Source organism: Drosophila rhopaloa, unplaced genomic scaffold (genome assembly GCF_018152115.1).
Source record: "Drosophila rhopaloa isolate 14029-0021.01 unplaced genomic scaffold, ASM1815211v1 contig_158, whole genome shotgun sequence".
Taxonomy (NCBI): Eukaryota; Metazoa; Arthropoda; class Insecta; order Diptera; family Drosophilidae; genus Drosophila; species Drosophila rhopaloa.
In genome coordinates, this window is record NW_025335037.1 from 387537 (window position 1) to 406232 (window position 18696).

At 42.3% G+C, this 18696-nt stretch overlaps 2 protein-coding genes across 2 annotated transcripts; both read left to right on the forward strand.

Annotated features, from left to right (window-relative positions):
- Nucleotides 1-6419: 6419 nt before the first annotated feature.
- Nucleotides 6420-8136, forward strand: LOC123037339. Its single transcript, XM_044457458.1, has 2 exons — nucleotides 6420-6915; nucleotides 6977-8136. The coding sequence occupies exons 1-2, from the start codon at nucleotides 6420-6422 to the stop codon at nucleotides 8134-8136; spliced, it is 1656 nt and encodes a 551-aa protein (XP_044313393.1).
- A 135-nt stretch (nucleotides 8137-8271) lies between these two features.
- Nucleotides 8272-9027, forward strand: LOC123037340. Its single transcript, XM_044457459.1, has one exon. It carries the CDS (start codon nucleotides 8272-8274, stop codon nucleotides 9025-9027), a length of 756 nt encoding a protein of 251 aa, XP_044313394.1.
- The last annotated feature ends 9669 nt before the right edge of the window (nucleotides 9028-18696 follow it).

An 18696-nucleotide genomic window follows, 5' to 3' on the forward strand; every position in this document is an offset into this window, starting at 1 on the left:
GGCCACAGCTTGTGGCTTGTGGGCGTCAGAGGGGGCGTGGCACCATTTTGATACAAACTTGCGCTGCGTAGGAACTCCTAAAATTTACATGCAAAATGCCAATCTTCTAGCTTTTATAGTTTCCGAGGTCTCAGCGTTCATACGGACAGACAGACAGACGGACATGGCTAGATCGACTCGGCTAGTGATCCTGAACAAGAATATATATACTTTATAGGGTTGGAAACGCTTCCTTCTACCTGTTACATACTTTTGCACGAATACAATATACCCTTTTACTCTACGAGTAACGGGTATAAAAATACCCTCGTCTACAGAGATGCAACTCTTGCATATCCAGGTTTCGGAAAAGAATTCTAGCTGACTATCGATGCTTCAAGCTACGTAATAGGCGCCGTATTGGAACAAAATCATAGGCCAATAACGTTTAATAACCCACGAAAAAGAGATGCTTGCTTCAAAGCTTAATACATTACCTTTACGGGTATTCGAAGGTGATAATATACACAGAAAACTATCCGTTGAGTTTTTCAAATAGTGTAAATAATCATAACGCTAAGCTAAAACGCTGGAGAGATCTCATTGGCGAGTATAACCACGAGATTAGGTACAAGCCCGGAGTAGCTAACGTAGTTGCAGATGCGTTATCCCGAGCCCCTGCAGAAATTAATTTAATCAGCTCCTCAGGATCAGTCCATAGCGACGAAGGCTCCTCATATTTTCGGTAGAAGCTCCAATCAATTTATTTAAAAAACCAAATATACTTACTGACAGCTGACAGAGATTCCTATAGTTTCAAAATCTCATATCCAACATACCACAGATATATAATTAAACAAAATTCTTACACAGAAGAAAAACTTATAGCAATTTTAACTACCAGTGATGCAACACTCGTTGTGAACGACGACCAGGTGAACGAATTGTTAGCCACAGGGCAGATAGAACCGTCCAAAAGCCCATACAGTGCACCCATCGTCTTAGTACGTAAAAAGAATGACGAGTGGCGGATGTGTGTCGACTTCCGACAATTAAACGCGAGGTCAATACCAGACGCGTATCCGACACCTCGTATTAATTATTTCCTAGAGGGACTCAGCCAGGCCCGAGTCTTGTCGACATTAGACCTAAAAAGTGGCTACTGGCAAATACCCATGGCCTCACATATATGTATATGTTGTAACGATCCTGCTGTGCTGAGATAGTTCAACGGTGTCCAGGTGTTCGTTTAAACATTTTTATTTATGTCAGGAGTGGAGTCCACTTAGGTCTTCCAGGGTGTTGGAGCCCAATTCCTGACTTAGTAGAATTTTATCTTCTCCAATATATATATTATATTTTTATAATTCGAACGGTCACTTTGTAAGACCATCCTGGAAGGACGCTTTTTTGGTAATTTTTAGTGTGTATAAGAAAGAGAAGAACGACGAAAGTAATAAACTGAAGCGCAAAAAACGTAGAAAATTGGGCTTTTACTTTACAACAACCGTACCCGAAGAAATTCGGCTGATTTACTCAGAGAAAGGTCTGAACATAATTTGGCGACCGTGACAGGACGAGCGTTCCGTCCGACAGTGTCAAGTTGTTGGTGTTGTACAGGCCACGCTATTAATTTCCACCAGACCACAAAAGCGTTTTGCAGCGAAGTTTAGGCAAAAGCGCCGCAACACAAGCCAACCAGCGCGCTCATCTTAGGACACACCAAAGGCATTGGAGAAACATCCAAAATCGTCTTTGACTTTCAAAGTGAACGGTCGTGTTTTTTTTCTGCGCTTCGAATTTTGTATTTTGTTTTCGTTTATTCCCATCGGTGGGTTTTATAAAAACAACATTAAATTTTCTTTCGGTTATTTAAACATAAATTTAAACTCCGTTCGCTTCGCGAGTGCACTTTGTATTGATACTAATAAATTGTTTTAGTTTTTCGTAATTCTTATCTGTGTTTTCTATCCTATTTATATCCACGCTGTTTCTCTTTTGTGCATGCACTTTAACTTATTAACGCTCCCGCTCTCTTGCTCTCTTTGCTTTTGAAAGTTCTAAGCGTGCAGTTTCTGCGCTCTTGCGGTACTTATAACTGCTCGCTTATAAATTTCAATTTCGCTTTCTTGGTACAGTGGTAAATAAATAAAATGAATAATAAAAATTTAGTCTGCTTCTGCAAAAAATGCAGCCTCGTAATCAGGGCTGACCTGTCTAATATGACTTGCTGGCTGTGTGAAAATATGGTGCACACCAAGTGCGCCGGTTTTACTGGCCGGACAAGTGATGACCTTTCAAAGGGGCCCAATTTGCAGTTTTGTTGTGACGCTTGTGTCGAGGTTGCGAACGAGATGAAATCGTTCATGCGCCAAACTAAAGGCGGCCTGATGGGACTGATTAGCTGTTTCGGAGTGGCTAGAGATAGTTTTCGCCGAGCTGATGATCTCCTATCTGCGCTGGACTCGCAGTTTAATAGTCGTAAGCTATTAGAAGAGTCCCCTAAGCGCAAAAAGGCCGCTGGTGGTAAGGAGCAAAAGGGGAACACCCCGCAACCGAAATCAAAAGAACAACAGAGCATTCCGGCGGATCAGCAGCTGATTTCAGCAAACCCTCAAATGTTGCTAAGATCAGCAGCTAAAAAAGATTCGGTATCCGAACAATCCGTTACAGAATGCATGCAACCAGGGACTTCTAAGAATTCCGATTTGTCCGTAGTGGTTTCACAATTAGTGGATCCACCTATCTCTCAGAATGTAGTATCACCACCACAAGGGACTACTGAGTCCGGACAACCGGCTCAAGTTGGTTTTGCAGAAACAATGTCTGCTCCACCAAAATCCCTTTTAGTGGTTCCACTAAAGAAACAAATTTTCGTTTCTCGGCTTTCCCCTGATCAAACATCTTCTGATGTATTGTCTTATATACAAGACAAAACTAAAGCCGATTGTAATAGTGTAAAGGTGGAAAAGTTTAAGTTTTCTTATGCTAGAGACATTTCATCTTTCAAGATAACTGTCCCTAACGAGCTTTTTGAAGCCATATGCTCGGGCGACTTTTGGCCGGATAATATGGTTGTAAAAGAGTTCGAGGCTAAGATAAAGAAGAAGGGGCCCGTAGGAGTAAAACTTCCTAGTCGAGGCCAAACCAGTGTGCCAATTTCAAAAAACTAACTTCTAACCTCCTTCTTTCCTATCAGAATGCAAGAGGTTTGCGTAGCAAACTCACTAAATTGTATTCTGATAGCCTTTCCTTTGCATCTCATATTATTGTGTTCACAGAAACCTGGTTAAAGCCGGAGATCTTTAGCTCCGAAGTTTTTCCAGGTAAGTACACAATATATAGGTATGACCGTCCCTCTAGACGGGGAGGTGGAGTCTTAATTGGAGTTGATTCAAACTTCCCGTCTGAGGAGTTATTTTTTGATGAATTCAATACCATTGAATTTATTTGTGTAAAGTTATCGCTTCCTGGTAACTTTATATACATAACTTGCTCTTATATTCCGCCGTTGTCTGAACTTCCTGATTATTTAAATCACCATTCCGTTATTAAGTCCGTTGCAAATAAGCTTTCCGATAGGGATCAGTTGATAGTTCTAGGTGATTTTAATATACCTGGAGTTACTTGGTCCACTGAGGATGGATCGAATGTCTTACTACCTATAGCACAACATGATTTTATTGATGGCCTGCTTGACATATCTCTATCTCAAGTAAACCATGTTCGAAATTCATTAGGTCGCCTACTTGATTTGTGTCTTGTATCGAATCCTGAAGGTGTGTTTCTGTCCAGAGTAGCACCACTCACGCAACCTGAAGATCCATATCACGAAACAATCGAACTTTCATTTGATACGGGTAGAGTTATAGAAGAAAAATCAGAAAAATCCAAACGAATACTTTGTTTTCGCAAGGCAGACTTTCTGAGGCTTAATAATTTTATTTCTGGCTTTAATTGGTCTGATCTTTACTTATGCAATAATATGTCCGATGCAGTTAATGTTTTTTATACTGCAATAAACTCATTTTTTAATTCCTGTGTTCCGTGGTACTATCCGTCAACTTCCAATAAATCACCTTGGTTTAGCAAAGAGTTGACACACTTAAGAAATGTAAAGTCCAGACTTTTTAGGAAATATAAAAATACCGGTTCTCAATCTGTTTTTACTAGATATCTAAGTGCTCGATCAAGATTTACCGTGCTTAATGCTCAGTGTTATAATAGTTACTTAAACCGTTGTAAGGTCCAGTTCTCTCAGGACCCGAAACAGTTTTATAATTTTGTTAACACCAAGCGTAAATCTAATTCTTTTCCTTCCTCGCTGTCGTTCGAAAACATGACGGGAACCACAGATCAGGCAATAGCCGATATATTTGCCCAATTTTTTCAAACGACTTACTAAACTTTAGATTATTCATCTCAGCCTTATTCTTACACCATGCCCAAGTCAAACCTCATATTCTGTCCCACTTTAACAGAAAGCTCTCTTCTCTTGGATCTTCTTCGTATTAAGCCTGTTTATTCGCCAGGGCCCGATGGAATTCCTGGGTGCGTGCTTAGGTATTGCGCTAAGGCCCTGTGCAAACCTCTTCACAAGTTGTTTACCTTATCTCTAGAAACGTCCCAATTCCCAAATATTTGGAAGGAATCATTTGTTATTCCTCTTTTCAAAAAAGGTAACAAGTTAGAAGCCAGTAACTACAGAGGTATTTCTAAGTTGTCAGCTATTCCTAAGCTTTTTGAAAAAATTATTACTCCTCATTTGCAGCACTTTTGCAGATCAATTATTTCTCCGTGTCAACACGGATTTATTAAACGTAGATCCACAATTACAAACCTTCTAGAGCTCACTACATTTGTGATAAAAGGCTTCAATAGTAGTTTTCAAACAGATGTCATTTACACTGACTTTAGTAAAGCATTTGACTCTGTAAATCACTTACTTCTTATTCATAAACTTGACCTTTTAGGTTTTCCAGTTGATCTGCTTAAATGGATTTCAAGTTATCTAAATGGCAGGTCACAAAGGGTCCTTTTTAAAAATTCAATTTCTGAAATTCTCCGTGTTACCTCCGGTGTCCCACAAGGGAGCCATCTGGGTCCGTTACTTTTTACATTATTTATTAACGATCTTCCCTCAATTATAAGTCATTCTCGCGTACTTATGTACGCAGATGATGTTAAGTTGTGCCTGCAGTATAAGGACATTTCCTGCCATCTAGACTTGCAATCCGATCTAGATAATTTTCAAAACTGGTGCCGAGATAATTTACTAAATTTAAACGGCTCCAAGTGCAAGCTGATGACTTTTTATCGGGCCAATCCGATATTCTCGACTTACACGTTAAGTGGCAGCTCTTTGGATAGAATAACTCTTGTAAACGATCTTGGCGTTCTCTTGGACCCTAAACTAAAATTTTCTAATCACATTTCGTCCATGGTTAATAAAGCCAGAGGAGTGCTTGGATTTATTAAAAGGTGGTCAAAAGAATTCGATGATCCTTATTTGACTAAAACTTTATTTATTTCGCTAGTCCGTCCGATTCTGGAGTATGGGTCTCCCGTCTGGAGTCCACAATACGGAATACATATTGGTCGTATTGAATCTGTACAAAAAAACTTCCTTCTTTTTGCTTTACGGCGCCTAAACTGGGATGCAAATCTTATCTTACCTTCTTATTCTAGTAGACTTCTTTTGATTAATTTACCATCCCTAGCCAACCGTAGAACGATGCTTGGTACTATCTTTATTTATAACCTTATACATGGTGATATTGACTGCCCCGACTTGTTAAGTCGGCTAAACTTTTCTGTGCCAAGTAGATTAACTAGAAATTATATTCCCCTAATTTTAAATCATTGTAGATCTAACTATGCCTTGCATGAGCCTTTCAGAGTATTATGTTCCGACTATAATAGACTTTTTCCTGTAATATCAAATCTTGACTCTCTGCCGCTCCTAAAACGATTAATACTTGCTTCATTGGCACAAGATTGATCTAACTATTACTTTTTTCCCCGGACCTTTACCTTTATTTTCCTATCTCGCGTCTATCCTATCGCGAATCGTGCCGTACGATACACGGCTGCGCCCCTCGGTCGGTTGGGCGGGTAAGTGGGCCGTGGGAATCCGCGCGAAAAAAAAAAAAAAAAAAAAAAGACGATCGTGGCAACAATCCCAGCTCGTATACAAGGCGGATCATCCACGTGGACTGGACAATCATGCAGTGAGTCACCGTAAGCGGGAGAACATAACCTCAATGTTATTTACTTTAATAAATCATTATTACGCAACAAATATTCTGTCCGCATAGGTTGTGATCTAGATTCATTGTTATTTTCTGTAGCTGTAGTGTTCAGTTGGTAGGCCAAATTTAACTAGCTCCATTTAGCGTTCTATTTGTCAGAGATAGAAGTTATACCAGATTTGCCGCACAATGGTTGACCCAGGCGATGCTGCCGCTGGAAGCGAAGTCAACACCAGCAAATTAGTATCCCTCCGGCATCAACGGACTACGATTACGCGAAACATGACCAATTTGAAGACCAAACTCGATAAGGAGAAGGAGACTTTAAACGTGCCAGGTTTAGAATGTTATCTTCAAATACTAGAAGGGCACTTTGGTCAACTTTCCACAACTCAAGGCCAAATTGAAAATCTACACAGTGCCGACACCGAGCGAAGCAGTTTGGATGAGCTGTTCGTGGAAATTAAAACAACGCTGTTGGCCGCAATATCAAGGAAACGTCGGGAAAGCATTCCAGGAGACACGACATTGAATAGTTCATTCAATTCGTCAGTCATGCATCACAATCGTCTGCCAAATCTGAAGTTGCCGAGCTTCGACGGAAAAATTGCGCAAACTACAAACGTTTCGCTGGTGCATTTTCAAATCTCGTGGAAACGGATGGTGGCCTTTCGAATATCGACAAGTTTACCTACCTGCTCAATTGCTTAACTGGGCCAGCTCTTGAGGTAGTACAATCATTCCAGATTACCGACGAAAACTACTCGAAGGCAATGGATCGGTTGAGGCGCGATACGACAACGACGTGTTTATTTTCCTAGACTACATTTCAAATTTGTTTGCAGTTCCAACCATCGAGAATGCCAATGCAGCCAAACTTCTAAACGTCGTCGATACGATATCCGCAATTCGGTCGTCAGTGCTCTCACTTGGATCAGCAGCAAACGTAATGGATGCAATCATAATTCATCTGATGCTAGGCAAACTGGATCCAGAGACAAAAATGCAGTATCAAGAAAGGCAGAGTTACGATCAATTACCATCCTGGGACGATTGCTGCGGATTTCTAACTCGCCGGTGTCAATATCTTGAAGCACGCGAAAGGGATCACCCCGTAGGTGGAACCGACATACCCACGCTATCATCATCGAAGCAACCACGCAAATCGAAGGCGTTTATGACCGTTAACGCAACCTGCGTTTATTGCAAGGGTTCATCTCACTACATCTCTAGTTGCACAGCTTTCAACAAGTGCAACCCAAACGAGCGCACCAGCTTTGCAAAACGCACACACCTGTGCCTAAACTGCCTAAGGCCAAATCACATTCTGAAGGAGTGCAAATCGAAATCGCGTTGCAAGATGTGCCACGCATCACATCATACGCTGCTCCACGAGTCCAGCCACTTAGCAACGTATTTTTCATCCATAGAAAATCCTCAGGACCAACTTAACGTCGCAATCCAACACAACCAAGAGTCTGTACAGCTTAATTCAAACGTCGCCCTGTTAACGCGAGCATCTAAGCAGGGAGTTTTACCAACAGCTGTCATACAGATCAAGGACGTGACCGGCAATTATCAGCTAGTTCGAGCTCTACTAGATTCTTGCTCCGAGGTCAATTTAATCACCGAGGAAACCGCCAAGCGACTAAACCTCCATAAAGCGCGGGTTTCTCAGGCTGTCAGCGGGATATCGGAGGCTTGTGAATCAATTCCTGACAATGTCTTCGCCACACTCAAATCTCGAATTTCAAATTTTCAATGGTCATCCGAATTTGGCGTCATTAAGCGGATCTGTTCAAGGCAACCCCGGGAATATATCGACACCTCCACATGGAAGCTTCCCGAGGGAATCATGCTTGCACCACCAGATTCTTCGAACAGAACAAAATCGACGTCCTTATAAGCACCGAAGGATTTTTGAAGCTATCCTAGGAGACAAACAATCGCTAGGTCAACACTTGCCTAGTCTGCTCAACACGGAGTTTGGGTGGATCGTCGGCGGTCATTTAAATTCATCGAAAAAACAGCTAACCTATCAATGTCATTTAACGAGATCCGACAGTTCAATCGAGGACATGGTACATCGCTTCTGGGAGTAGAAGTGTACCACACGACACCATCAAGCTTCTCTGCTGAGGAACAAGCGTGCGAAGATCATTTCGTAGCCAACGTCCAGTGGAATACTGAAGGACGTGTCCAAGTACGTCTACCATTGAAGGAAGGACATCCCACCCTCGGATCCTCTTTCGAAATGGCATCAAAACGCTTCAACATGCTCGAACGCAAACTCTCTCACAACCCCGAGTTAAAGAGACAATATCATCAATTCATGCAGGAATACATTGACCAAGGGCATATGTCTCGGCTCGAGGACATAGACTGGAATCATCAACACTTCTTTATTCCGCATCATTGCGTTTTAAGACCGCAAAGCAACTCGACAAAGCTCCGCGTCGTCTTTGACGCTTCGGCCAAGTCGTCAAATGGCCAATCACTGAACGACATCTTGATGACGGGTCCTACAATCCAACAGGATCTCGTTACCACTATACTTTCATTCCGACTACACAAATATGTCTTGTCTGGCGACATAAGTAAGATGTACAGACAATTCGTAGTGGATGAACGAGACAGGAAGTATCAGCTAATTCTTTGGAAAGGTGACTCCGAAAAACTCCATTGGCGTATATCGCCGACACATTTGCAAGTGAGTTTCCGATCGGAGCTAGCGTACTCAAATCCGATCTATACGTGTACGACGCACTCACCGGTGCCGACGACCTTGTCCTACTAGATCTAAAAAGGCATCAGCTAACCGAAATGCTGGAAAGAGCGGGCCTCGTGTCAACGAAATTTCACAGCAACTCAACTAGCTTGGTAGACGGACTACAATCTGAAGTTAAGATTCAACTCGACGAGCCAGATACCGTTAAAGCCCTCGGATTAGCGTGGAAGCCCCTTCAGGATATCTTCGGCTTTCACCACGACGCTTTCGTCAATGAACGACAGACTCGAAGAACAGTTCTCTCAACCATTGCAAGGGTTTTCGATTCTTTAAGGTTAATCAGTCCAATTGTAATACGTTGTAAGATTTTCCTACAAAATCTAACTCTTTTAAAGTTAGATTGGGACGAACCATAGAAGGCAATTTACGACTAACCTGGGAAACTCTTCAAGGAGAACTTAAGAATACCTCGAATCTATGCATTCCAAGATTCGTGCACACGTCACTTAGCCACGATAGCGAAGTGCACGGCTTCGCTGACGCGTCGGAACACGCGTACGGATGCTGCATTTACATACGAGCTAAGAGGATCCCAGGAATCGAAGTCAATCTGCTAAATCTGCCAAATCTCGTGTAGCGCCAATCAAGGTACAAACGCTTCCGAAATTGGAGTTATGCGAAGCAGTTTTGCTCTCTTCTACGTACAAGAAAATAGCTCAGAAGATAGCGCCATACATCGGAAAGGCCTACTTTTGGACCGACTCTAAGACAGTCCTACAATGGCTAAAAATTCATTCTTCTCAGCTGAACTGCTTCGTAGGAAATCGCATCTCAGAGCTCCAGCAAGCCACCGACAAAGTTTTTTTTTTATATATACTTTATTCTTATTTATTGGATCTTCTCTATTACTTAAGAGACTAACAATAAGCTTTCAAATCTTAATCTATGTTACGTTAATTTATGTTATTGAAGAGGGATGGGAAATCATTCCGCTGTAGACGGGAATGATAGCTTAGCCGGTTGAGTTGTCTGGCTAGCAGGTTTGGGTGATTTGATAATCTGGCTTCATATTTAATTTTTCTGGAAACAATTACTTCTTTTACGGGATTTATATCCAGGTCTCTCTGGATGTTTGCGTTGCGGATGTTCCAGGGGGCTCCAGTTATTGTTCGTAGGGTCTTTGATTGTACTCTTTGAAAAATTTCTATATTGCCGCTGCTTGCGTTTCCCCAGGGCTCGGAACCGTAGGTCCAGATCGGCTTTAAGCACGAGTTATACAGTAGTACTTTATATTCGAGTGGAAGGGGGAGCGGTAGATCATGAGCCAGTGAAGGCTGCTGGCCTTTAGTTTTAAATGGGTCTTCTTTGCTTCTATATGCTTTCTCCAGGTAAACCTCCTGTCTAAGTGTATGCCGAGATAGGTGACTTCGTCTGATTGTGAAACCGGCTTGTTGTTAAGCGCCAGTGGTGGGCATTTCGACAAGTTTAGTGTAAATGTAATGTGCTTAAACTTTTGCTCGTTGACTTTGATACGCCAGTCTGCGAGCCGTTTTTCTACAGCTACCAGGTGTTCTTTTAAATGGGCTTAAGCTGTTTTTGGGCATTTCGAGCGGCTGACAATGGCAGTGTCGTCAGCAAAGGTTGAGATGAGGGTCTGGCGGCTTGTTGGAATGTCTGCCGTGTAAAGGATGTACAAGATTGGTCCAAGCACACTTCCTTGGGGTACTCCAGCTTCGATGTTACGGATGGTTGAAGTAAAGGCTTTACATCTCACGGTGAAAACTCTGTTTCTGAGGTATGACTCAAGCAAATTGTGAGTGTTTTCCGGTAGGAGAGTTTTGATTTTGTATACCAGACCTTCGATCCAGACGCGATCAAATGCTTGTGATACGTCCAGAAATAAGGCACTGCAATATTGCTTATGTTCGAAAGCCGTGCGAATTTCAGATGTTAAGCGGTTTAACTGTTCGATAGTTCCATGTTTTTCCCTAAATCCGAATTGGTGCAGAGGGATCGTTCTGTTGTTTTGAAGATGTGTTACTAGATGAACAAGAAGCAGTTTTTCAAATAGATTTGATAGACATGGGAGCAGACTGATGGGCCGGTATGAGGAAGGCTGGGATTTGTCTTTTCCTGGCTTCGGGATTATTGTAATGACAGACTTTTTCCATTGGTCAGGAAAGTAGCCCCATTTCAATATTGAGTTAAATATAAATGCGATACATCTGACTGCGCATGCAGGTTATTCAATTATCATTTTTGGAGAAATAAAATCGTGACCAGGAGCTTTTTTTGGGTTTATGTGTTCTTTAATAGCCTTAAGTATTGTGCTGGTTTCAAGGGTAACTGGGGAGGACGGCGACGCTAGCGAGACATTCGGTAGAGTGAATTGGTTGGATGGCGGGTGAGGCTTGAAGACGTTTTCCAAATGATGGGCAAAGGTGTTAGCTCTTTCTTCGCCACTGCGCGCAAGTGGCACCTGTTTGTGATCGAATTGGCCAATCGGGATCTATTGGTGGTTGCATGTTTTGGTGAGCTCTCCATAGTGGGAATTTATTACCCGTCGGGGATAGTTTCGCAATGTAGGCCCGTTGGGCCTGGTTCTTTTCGGTAGAGAGGGACTTCGACAATTTTCGAGATGCTTCATTAGGTCTTTTCTTAGTAGCTGGGGACCGATGAGTCTGCCAGTCTCTGCGGAGTCTACGTTTTTTAAGTAGGAAAGACTCGATCTGGATACTTGAGCGTCCAGTTCTTAGCGGGTTTGTGGATGAGGGTTGTGGCGTAGAATGTTTGGCGGCAGAGGACATTACGTCCGTGAGGTGTTTAAGCGACTTATCAATGTCAGATTCAGAGGAAATTTCAGGATCTAGTTCGATGTGTGCACTTACATATTTTTTGTACTTCAGCCAGTTTGTTTTGTTTGATATTAGATGTTGGGGGCGTTCCAGAAGCTGCGGCTGTTCAGATAGACAGAGGAGAACTGGCGAATGGTCCGATGTAAGCTCTTCTAAGGTTTTTACGTTTATCAGCCTGTGCGAGACTCTTCTAATAACAGCGAAATCGATAATGTCAGGTTGTTTATTTGGATCTGTGGGCCAGTATGTAGGCCTAGCTGGTGAGACAAAGTCAAGCTTATTACCAGGAGTGATGATAGCGTTGTATAATTGGCGGCCTTTGGGGTTGATAAGACGAGATTCCCAGTGGGGATGCTTTGCGTTATAATCACCGGCAGCTATAAAGCAGAGTCCTAGTGAGTTGTAGAAATTCATAAACTCATTTTCTGCAATACTGAAGCGTGGGGGGCAATAAATGGCGGATAGGGTAAGTGGGCCGCCAATTAGGTTTATACGTAGGGATGTGGCCTGCAGGTAGTTAGTAGCGAATGTCTCCAAGGGATGATGTTTTATGCGTTGTTTTATGAATATACCGGTACCTCCGTGTGCTTTACCGTCCGGGTGGTTGGTATGGTGATATGGAAGTAGTTTTTATTAGTTAGATGGGTTTCTGAAAGTAGCATGATATCGATATTGTGGCTGTTTAGGAACTGTAGGAGTTCGTTTTTGTGCCGGGAAACGCCGTTTGCGTTCCAGAAGCATATTCTTAAGGAGTCCATTTATACAGACTTTTGTTTGATCAGCAGTTCCATTAGAAGGCTCTGGTTTCGCAGTAGTTCTTGAACGGAACTTTGAATCGTCATCACGACGTTTGGAAGAGTAGCTAGTGTAGATTCTAGACCGCTAAGTGTTTGTGGGGGAAGAGTTTGGTTTTGCTGCGTAGAAGGTTGAGTTGTTGTTTTGCCATTTTGGCTTAAGAGCGGAAAATCATTTGGGTTTGGTATGGGTGGCTGTAAACGCAATGCTGCAGGCTGGGCGGTAGATGTTTGTGAGATTCCAGGGTAGCGGAGAGCGTTGGCAAAGGAGACACCAGGAGTGGTTGTTGATGGGGTGAAGATGTTTGGTTGGGCAGAGTGTTGAGCGGCGAATGGATTACTGCGTCTCTGATTTAGGCGACTCTTGAGCTCTTTGTAGACGGGACAGCCCCGGTAGTTGGCAGTATGATTTCCCCCACAGTTACTGCATTTCCTCAGAGTAGGGTCTTCTTTGTTTCCAAGGCATGCTTCAATGCAATGGAAATCTCCACAGGCGATACAAACTGGTCGCAGGGTGCAGTAGGGTCTTGTATTTCGGACGTTGATGCACTATGATCAGCGCAAACAAGTGGCCCTTACGACACCAAGCAGTGCTTGTTACGCGCGGAGCCTAATAGGCGTAAAAACGAGATCGCGAGAAGTTAAAAGCACAATGTAGAAGCGGACAGACTAAGATTACAAATACGTACGAGACTAATACTAATACTAATTTTGTGCTAGGTAAGATAAAATTATTGATTTTAGGCTTGGCAAAGAGTCGGTAGTAGAAATAATGTGGTATAGTCTATTATAGTCGTTACACAGTACTCTAAACGGTTCATGCATATCAAAGTTAGATCTACAAATATTTAATGTAAGAGGAACATAGTTCCTGGTAATTCTATTAGGCACGGAGAAGCTTATGCGACCCAGTAACTCGGGACTCTCCACATCCCCGTGAATAAGTTTATAGATAAAAGTTGTGCCAAGCATCGTTCTACGGTTTACTAAGGATGGTAGATTAATTAGGACAAGTCTACTAGAGTAGGATGGTAAAATAAGGCTTGCATTCCAGTTAAGGCACCGTTTTGCACAGACTCTATCCGGTCTACATGTACACCATACTGAGGATTCCACACTGCTGAACAGTACTCCAGGATTTGACGGGCTAGTGAAATAAACAGAGTCTTTGTAACATAGATCCGTATGTCGAATTCTATCGAATTCCTTAGACCACCTTTTAATAAATCCAAGTACTCCCCTGGCTTTATTCACCATGGAAGTAATATGGTCACAAAACTTAAGTTTTGGGTCAAGAAAGACGCCAAGGTCATCACCATGCGTGATTCTAGACAACGCACAACCACCCAGCGTATACGTGGCATATTGTGGGTTCACACCAAAAATGTCATTAAATCCAAAAGATTTTCACAACACCATGTTTGAAAAGCGTTTAGGTCAGATTGTAAGTCTGAATTGCTAGAAATGTCGTTATATTGCAGGCATAACTTAACGTCATCTGCGTACATAAGGACACGCGACTTTGTCAAGACTAGAGGGAGATCGTTTATAAATAAAGTAAAAAGAAGTGGGCCCAGGTGGCTTCCTTGTGGGACGCCTGAAGTAACTCGAATCAAATCAGAGATCGAGTTTTTAAAGAGGACTCGTTGAGTCCTACCACTCAGATAACTTGAGATCCATGTTAGAAGATCACATGGAAACCCTAATAAGTCTAGCTTTAATACGAGTAGCGAGTGATTTACTGAATCAAAAGCTTTACTAAAGTCAGTGTAAACTACGTCAGTCTGCATGTTCTTTCTAAAGCCATTTATTACAAAAGACGTTAGCTCCAAGAGGTTTGTCGTCGTAGATCTTCGCCTTATAAATCCATGTTGACATGGAGATATAATCGATCTACAAAGATGTTGCAAATGGGGTGTAATAGTGTTTTCGAAAAGCTTTGGGATGGCGGATAATTTGGATATGCCTCTGTAATTACTTGTATTGCATTTATTTCCTTTCTTATGAAGGGGAATGACAAATGACTCCTTCCAAATAAGTGGGAAATGAGATGTTGTTAAAGACAAGGTAAACAATTTGTACAGAGGTCTACACAGAGTTTCAGCACAGTACCTCAGCACGCAGCCTGGAACTCCGTCCGGACCCGGTGAATAGACAGGCTTAACTTTATGAAGATCCAAAAGAAGGGAGCTTTCGCTTAACCTCGGACAAAAAGTCAAGTTCGACTTGGGTATGGCATTTGAATAAGACGTATTTGGACGGGATGAAACAGAATATGTTGTCTGGAAAAACTGGGCAAATAGATCGGCAATTGCCTGATCAGAATTTGCCGTAGAGTTTTCGAATGATAGTGATGCAGGGTAACAGGCTGATTTACGCTTAGTGTTAACAAAATTATAAAACTGTTTTGGATCTTGTGAAAATTGGACCCTACAACGAGTCAAATAGCTTTTATAACACCGGGCGTTAAGCACATTTTAAATTTATTGAAAAGTCTGGACTTAATATTTTTTAGGTGTGACAACTCTTATTAAACCATGGAGGTTTATTTGAAATTGACGGATAGTATAACGGAACACACAGATAAAAGAAGGAATTCAATGCATTATAAAAGATATTAACGTCCTTAGCCACGTTAGTGCATGAATAAAATTCGGACCAGTCATAGCCGGATATAAAAGTATTTAAAAGATGAAAGTTTGCCTTACGAAAGCAGCGGATTCGTTTAACCGACTTTTCGGATTTTTTATTCAGCTCTGTTCTTGCGTCTACAGTCAGCTCTAGAGTTGGATGATAAGGATCTTCCGGTTGTGTAAGTGGCTACGTTCTTGATAGGCAAACGCCTTCTGAATTTGAAACAAAACACAAGTCCAGTAAACGTCCTAAGGAATTCTTAACATGGTTCACTTGGGATAGCGCAATGTCAATCAAGCCGTCAATAAAGTCATGCTGCGCTAAAGAAAGTAAAATATTAGAGTTTTCGTCAGGGGACCATGTCGCACTAGGTATATTAAAATCACCTAATACAATTAACTGATCTCGATCCGACAGTTTTTTGGAAATGGACTGAATAACGGAAAGGTGATTTGCGTAAATAGGGAACTCAGATGATGGTGGGATATATGAACAAGTAATATATACAAAACTACCGGGAAGCGATAATTTTATACCTAGGAATTCGATGTCATAAAATTCTTCGAATGTTAGTAATTCAGACGAAAAGGTGGAGTCGACAGCAATCAGGACTCCACCTCCCCGTCTGGACTGACGATCAAGCCTATAAATTTTGTACTTACCCGGGAGAATTTCGGAGCTAAGAATATCCGGCCTTAACCAGGTCTCTGTACATACCATAATATTATATGGGAAAGAAAAACTATCCGAATACAATTAGTCAGCTTACTAAGTAAGCCTCTTGTATTCTGATAGCAAAGAAGAAAAGAGGAGGCTAGTTTTTTGGGACAGAAGAGGATGTGGAGGGCGCTGGGGATGGTTCTTTAATGGTGTTTTCCATTTCCCCTGAACTATTCTTTTTTCTCTTAGCTTCGTACTCTTTTACAAATATGCCCTCGGGCCAGAAACTGGTGGAACACACAGATGCAAAAAGAGCACAAGGAATACCAATCTTAAATGATGATACTTTCCTAGCATAAGAAAATTTAAATTGTTCGACCTTCAAATCATCAACTTGGATTTTGTTACGGATATAAGCCGTAATATCCAATGATGAGAGGTCTGGGGCGAGCCGTGAAACAAATACATGTTTTAGCTGGGGCACCCGAACACAAGTAACCGTTTTTGGTACAACACATGCAACCCTTTTTGGTACTACAGAATTTGTATCTGTACTACCAGTATCGGCCGGTAATCCGGACGTTAAGTCTACATGAGGTGTTGGGGCCACTACTTTATTTTGATCGGACAGAGCGGAAGTACCTAGCGGAGCCACATCGATTCCAGCAACTTCGGATACCGAATCACTTTTGCCCCCGATCTTAGTACCATTTGAGTGGCGCCTAAGATTGGCAGCTGAGCTGGAGTCGAATCGCGGGCAGCAGGTTGCACAGCACCTGCCGTAGAATGGCCACCGACCGCGACTTTTTTGCGCTTTGGGGAATCGGGCTCAGCTAGCATGCGGCTAGTGAGCTGAGATTCAAGCGCCACGAGCAGGTCCGTATTTTTACGGCAGTTCCGGATTAATTCCGTAACACTGCTTTTTGTGAGCCGCCTAATAGTTATTGCCTGGTTCTCGTATACAATGCATTCATCGCAGTAGTAGCGCAGGCCACTCCTCTTATCGATGGCATCACGAACCAGGCCAGAATAGCCAAGACACTTTGCGTGATAAATTTTATCACATGTATGGCAGGGAATACTTTGCTGTCCCGCCGAGATAACTTTTTTTGCAATTTTTTAATGAACAGAAAGCCATTTTCGCTGACCACGGACCACTGTGCACTATAGCGGACAAAAAAATCGAAAGCGCTCAAGAACTTTTTAATGAGAGATCAAGCAGAGCGACAGAGCGGGAGCGAAACACCGAATAACTTTGATGTTAGGCACCACGAAACGATATAGAAACGAAAAGAGAGAGAGAGCGGGATTATTAACCGATTAACTCCGGTATAAAACACCTCTGAGAGATTTGACCGTTGGAGTGCGTGCCGTTCCAACAGCGCTCAACGATGAAGAGAAAGACTGAAAAGAGGGGCAATGGAAAACAATAACAACAAACCAGCACCGAATTAAATTATGATAAAAACTTTTTGTTTACTAAACACAAGTTAATAACGATGCACTCGCGAAGCGAACGGAAAGTTGTTAGAAAACACTTAAAGGTGTAGCTACGATGAAGAGATTTAAGTAAATCCCGGTGGTTTCAATAAAAAAAATGAAAATTCGGAGCGCAAAACAGAAACACGACCGTTCTCTGTGAAGACGCACAAAAATCTGTATGCCCGAACTCCTGGCAGTTTGTAGACTGTTCCGCTTATACGGTTCCTCTACGGTGATTCTTCGGTGAAGGAGATATTGCAGATTGTAAATAGGATGCACTGCATTTTTCTTTAGAGGTTTCGTCTCTGGGGCCAGCTCAATCTTAAACAGTGGTTGAGGAATTTTATCCCTGTTTACTATGTTCACGATGTGCTTAACGTCGAAGCCTTTTTCCGTGAGGCCTTCAGCTATTTCTGCTACCGCAACAGTCGATTCTATACAAGTACAACTTGTAGGCCTTTCTTACTTTTTAGTTGGTAAGTGTAGTAATTTATAAGCTCATTGTCGAGATATCTTGTTACAGAACGGAAGTTGTCTTCGTTGTTAACCTGGAGTTTTGCTTCTAATATGTTTCCTCTTTTTAGGGTGTTGATATAGAAGTGGTTAGGCCCGATTACTTGTTTAAGCTTATTGATCAGATCGACACTGTTGGGTTTCCTAATATATATTGGCGGTGGCTTTCAGCTTTCATGACTTGAGGCGCCTGACCCTTGTCTTCTTCGGTCTCGCCAAGTATGGCAAATCTGTTTTCGGTACTTTTGGCAAATTTGAGTTTACGTTTTTTTGTGGACTAAGCTTTCTTTTTATTTGTACATACCGATCGATCCCCGTTTGTACGAGAGTATTATTCGTAAGAGGGTCAGTACAGCTAAGTTTTACTTCTGGTGTTGAGATAGGCCACTGGGTAGCCGCAGACGTTAAAGTTGTTGTTGTCGTTGACGTACTGTAGTAAGAGAGGGTACAGTGCTGGTGGGCGCACAAGCCGAAGTAGTCGGTGCATCGATGAGAGAGAGAGGTGACGGGCATTGTGAACTCCACGACTGAGTAACGGCAGCGCTGCTTGAGCATAAAATCGCTGGTGACAGTGAGCGGGCTCTTTCGGTAGCGGTCAGTGACGTTGATTTTGTTGTTGCCTCCGATGAGTCAATTGAAATGTAAGCATTGTTCCGTGCAGAAGACAGCCGTCGTTCATCTAGTTGTATTTGTTGCCGATCGCGACTTGGCTTCGTGGCTTCGAACGACGACTGTCTTCTGCACGGAACAATGCTTACATTTCAATTGACTCATCGGAGGCAACAACAAAATCAACGTCA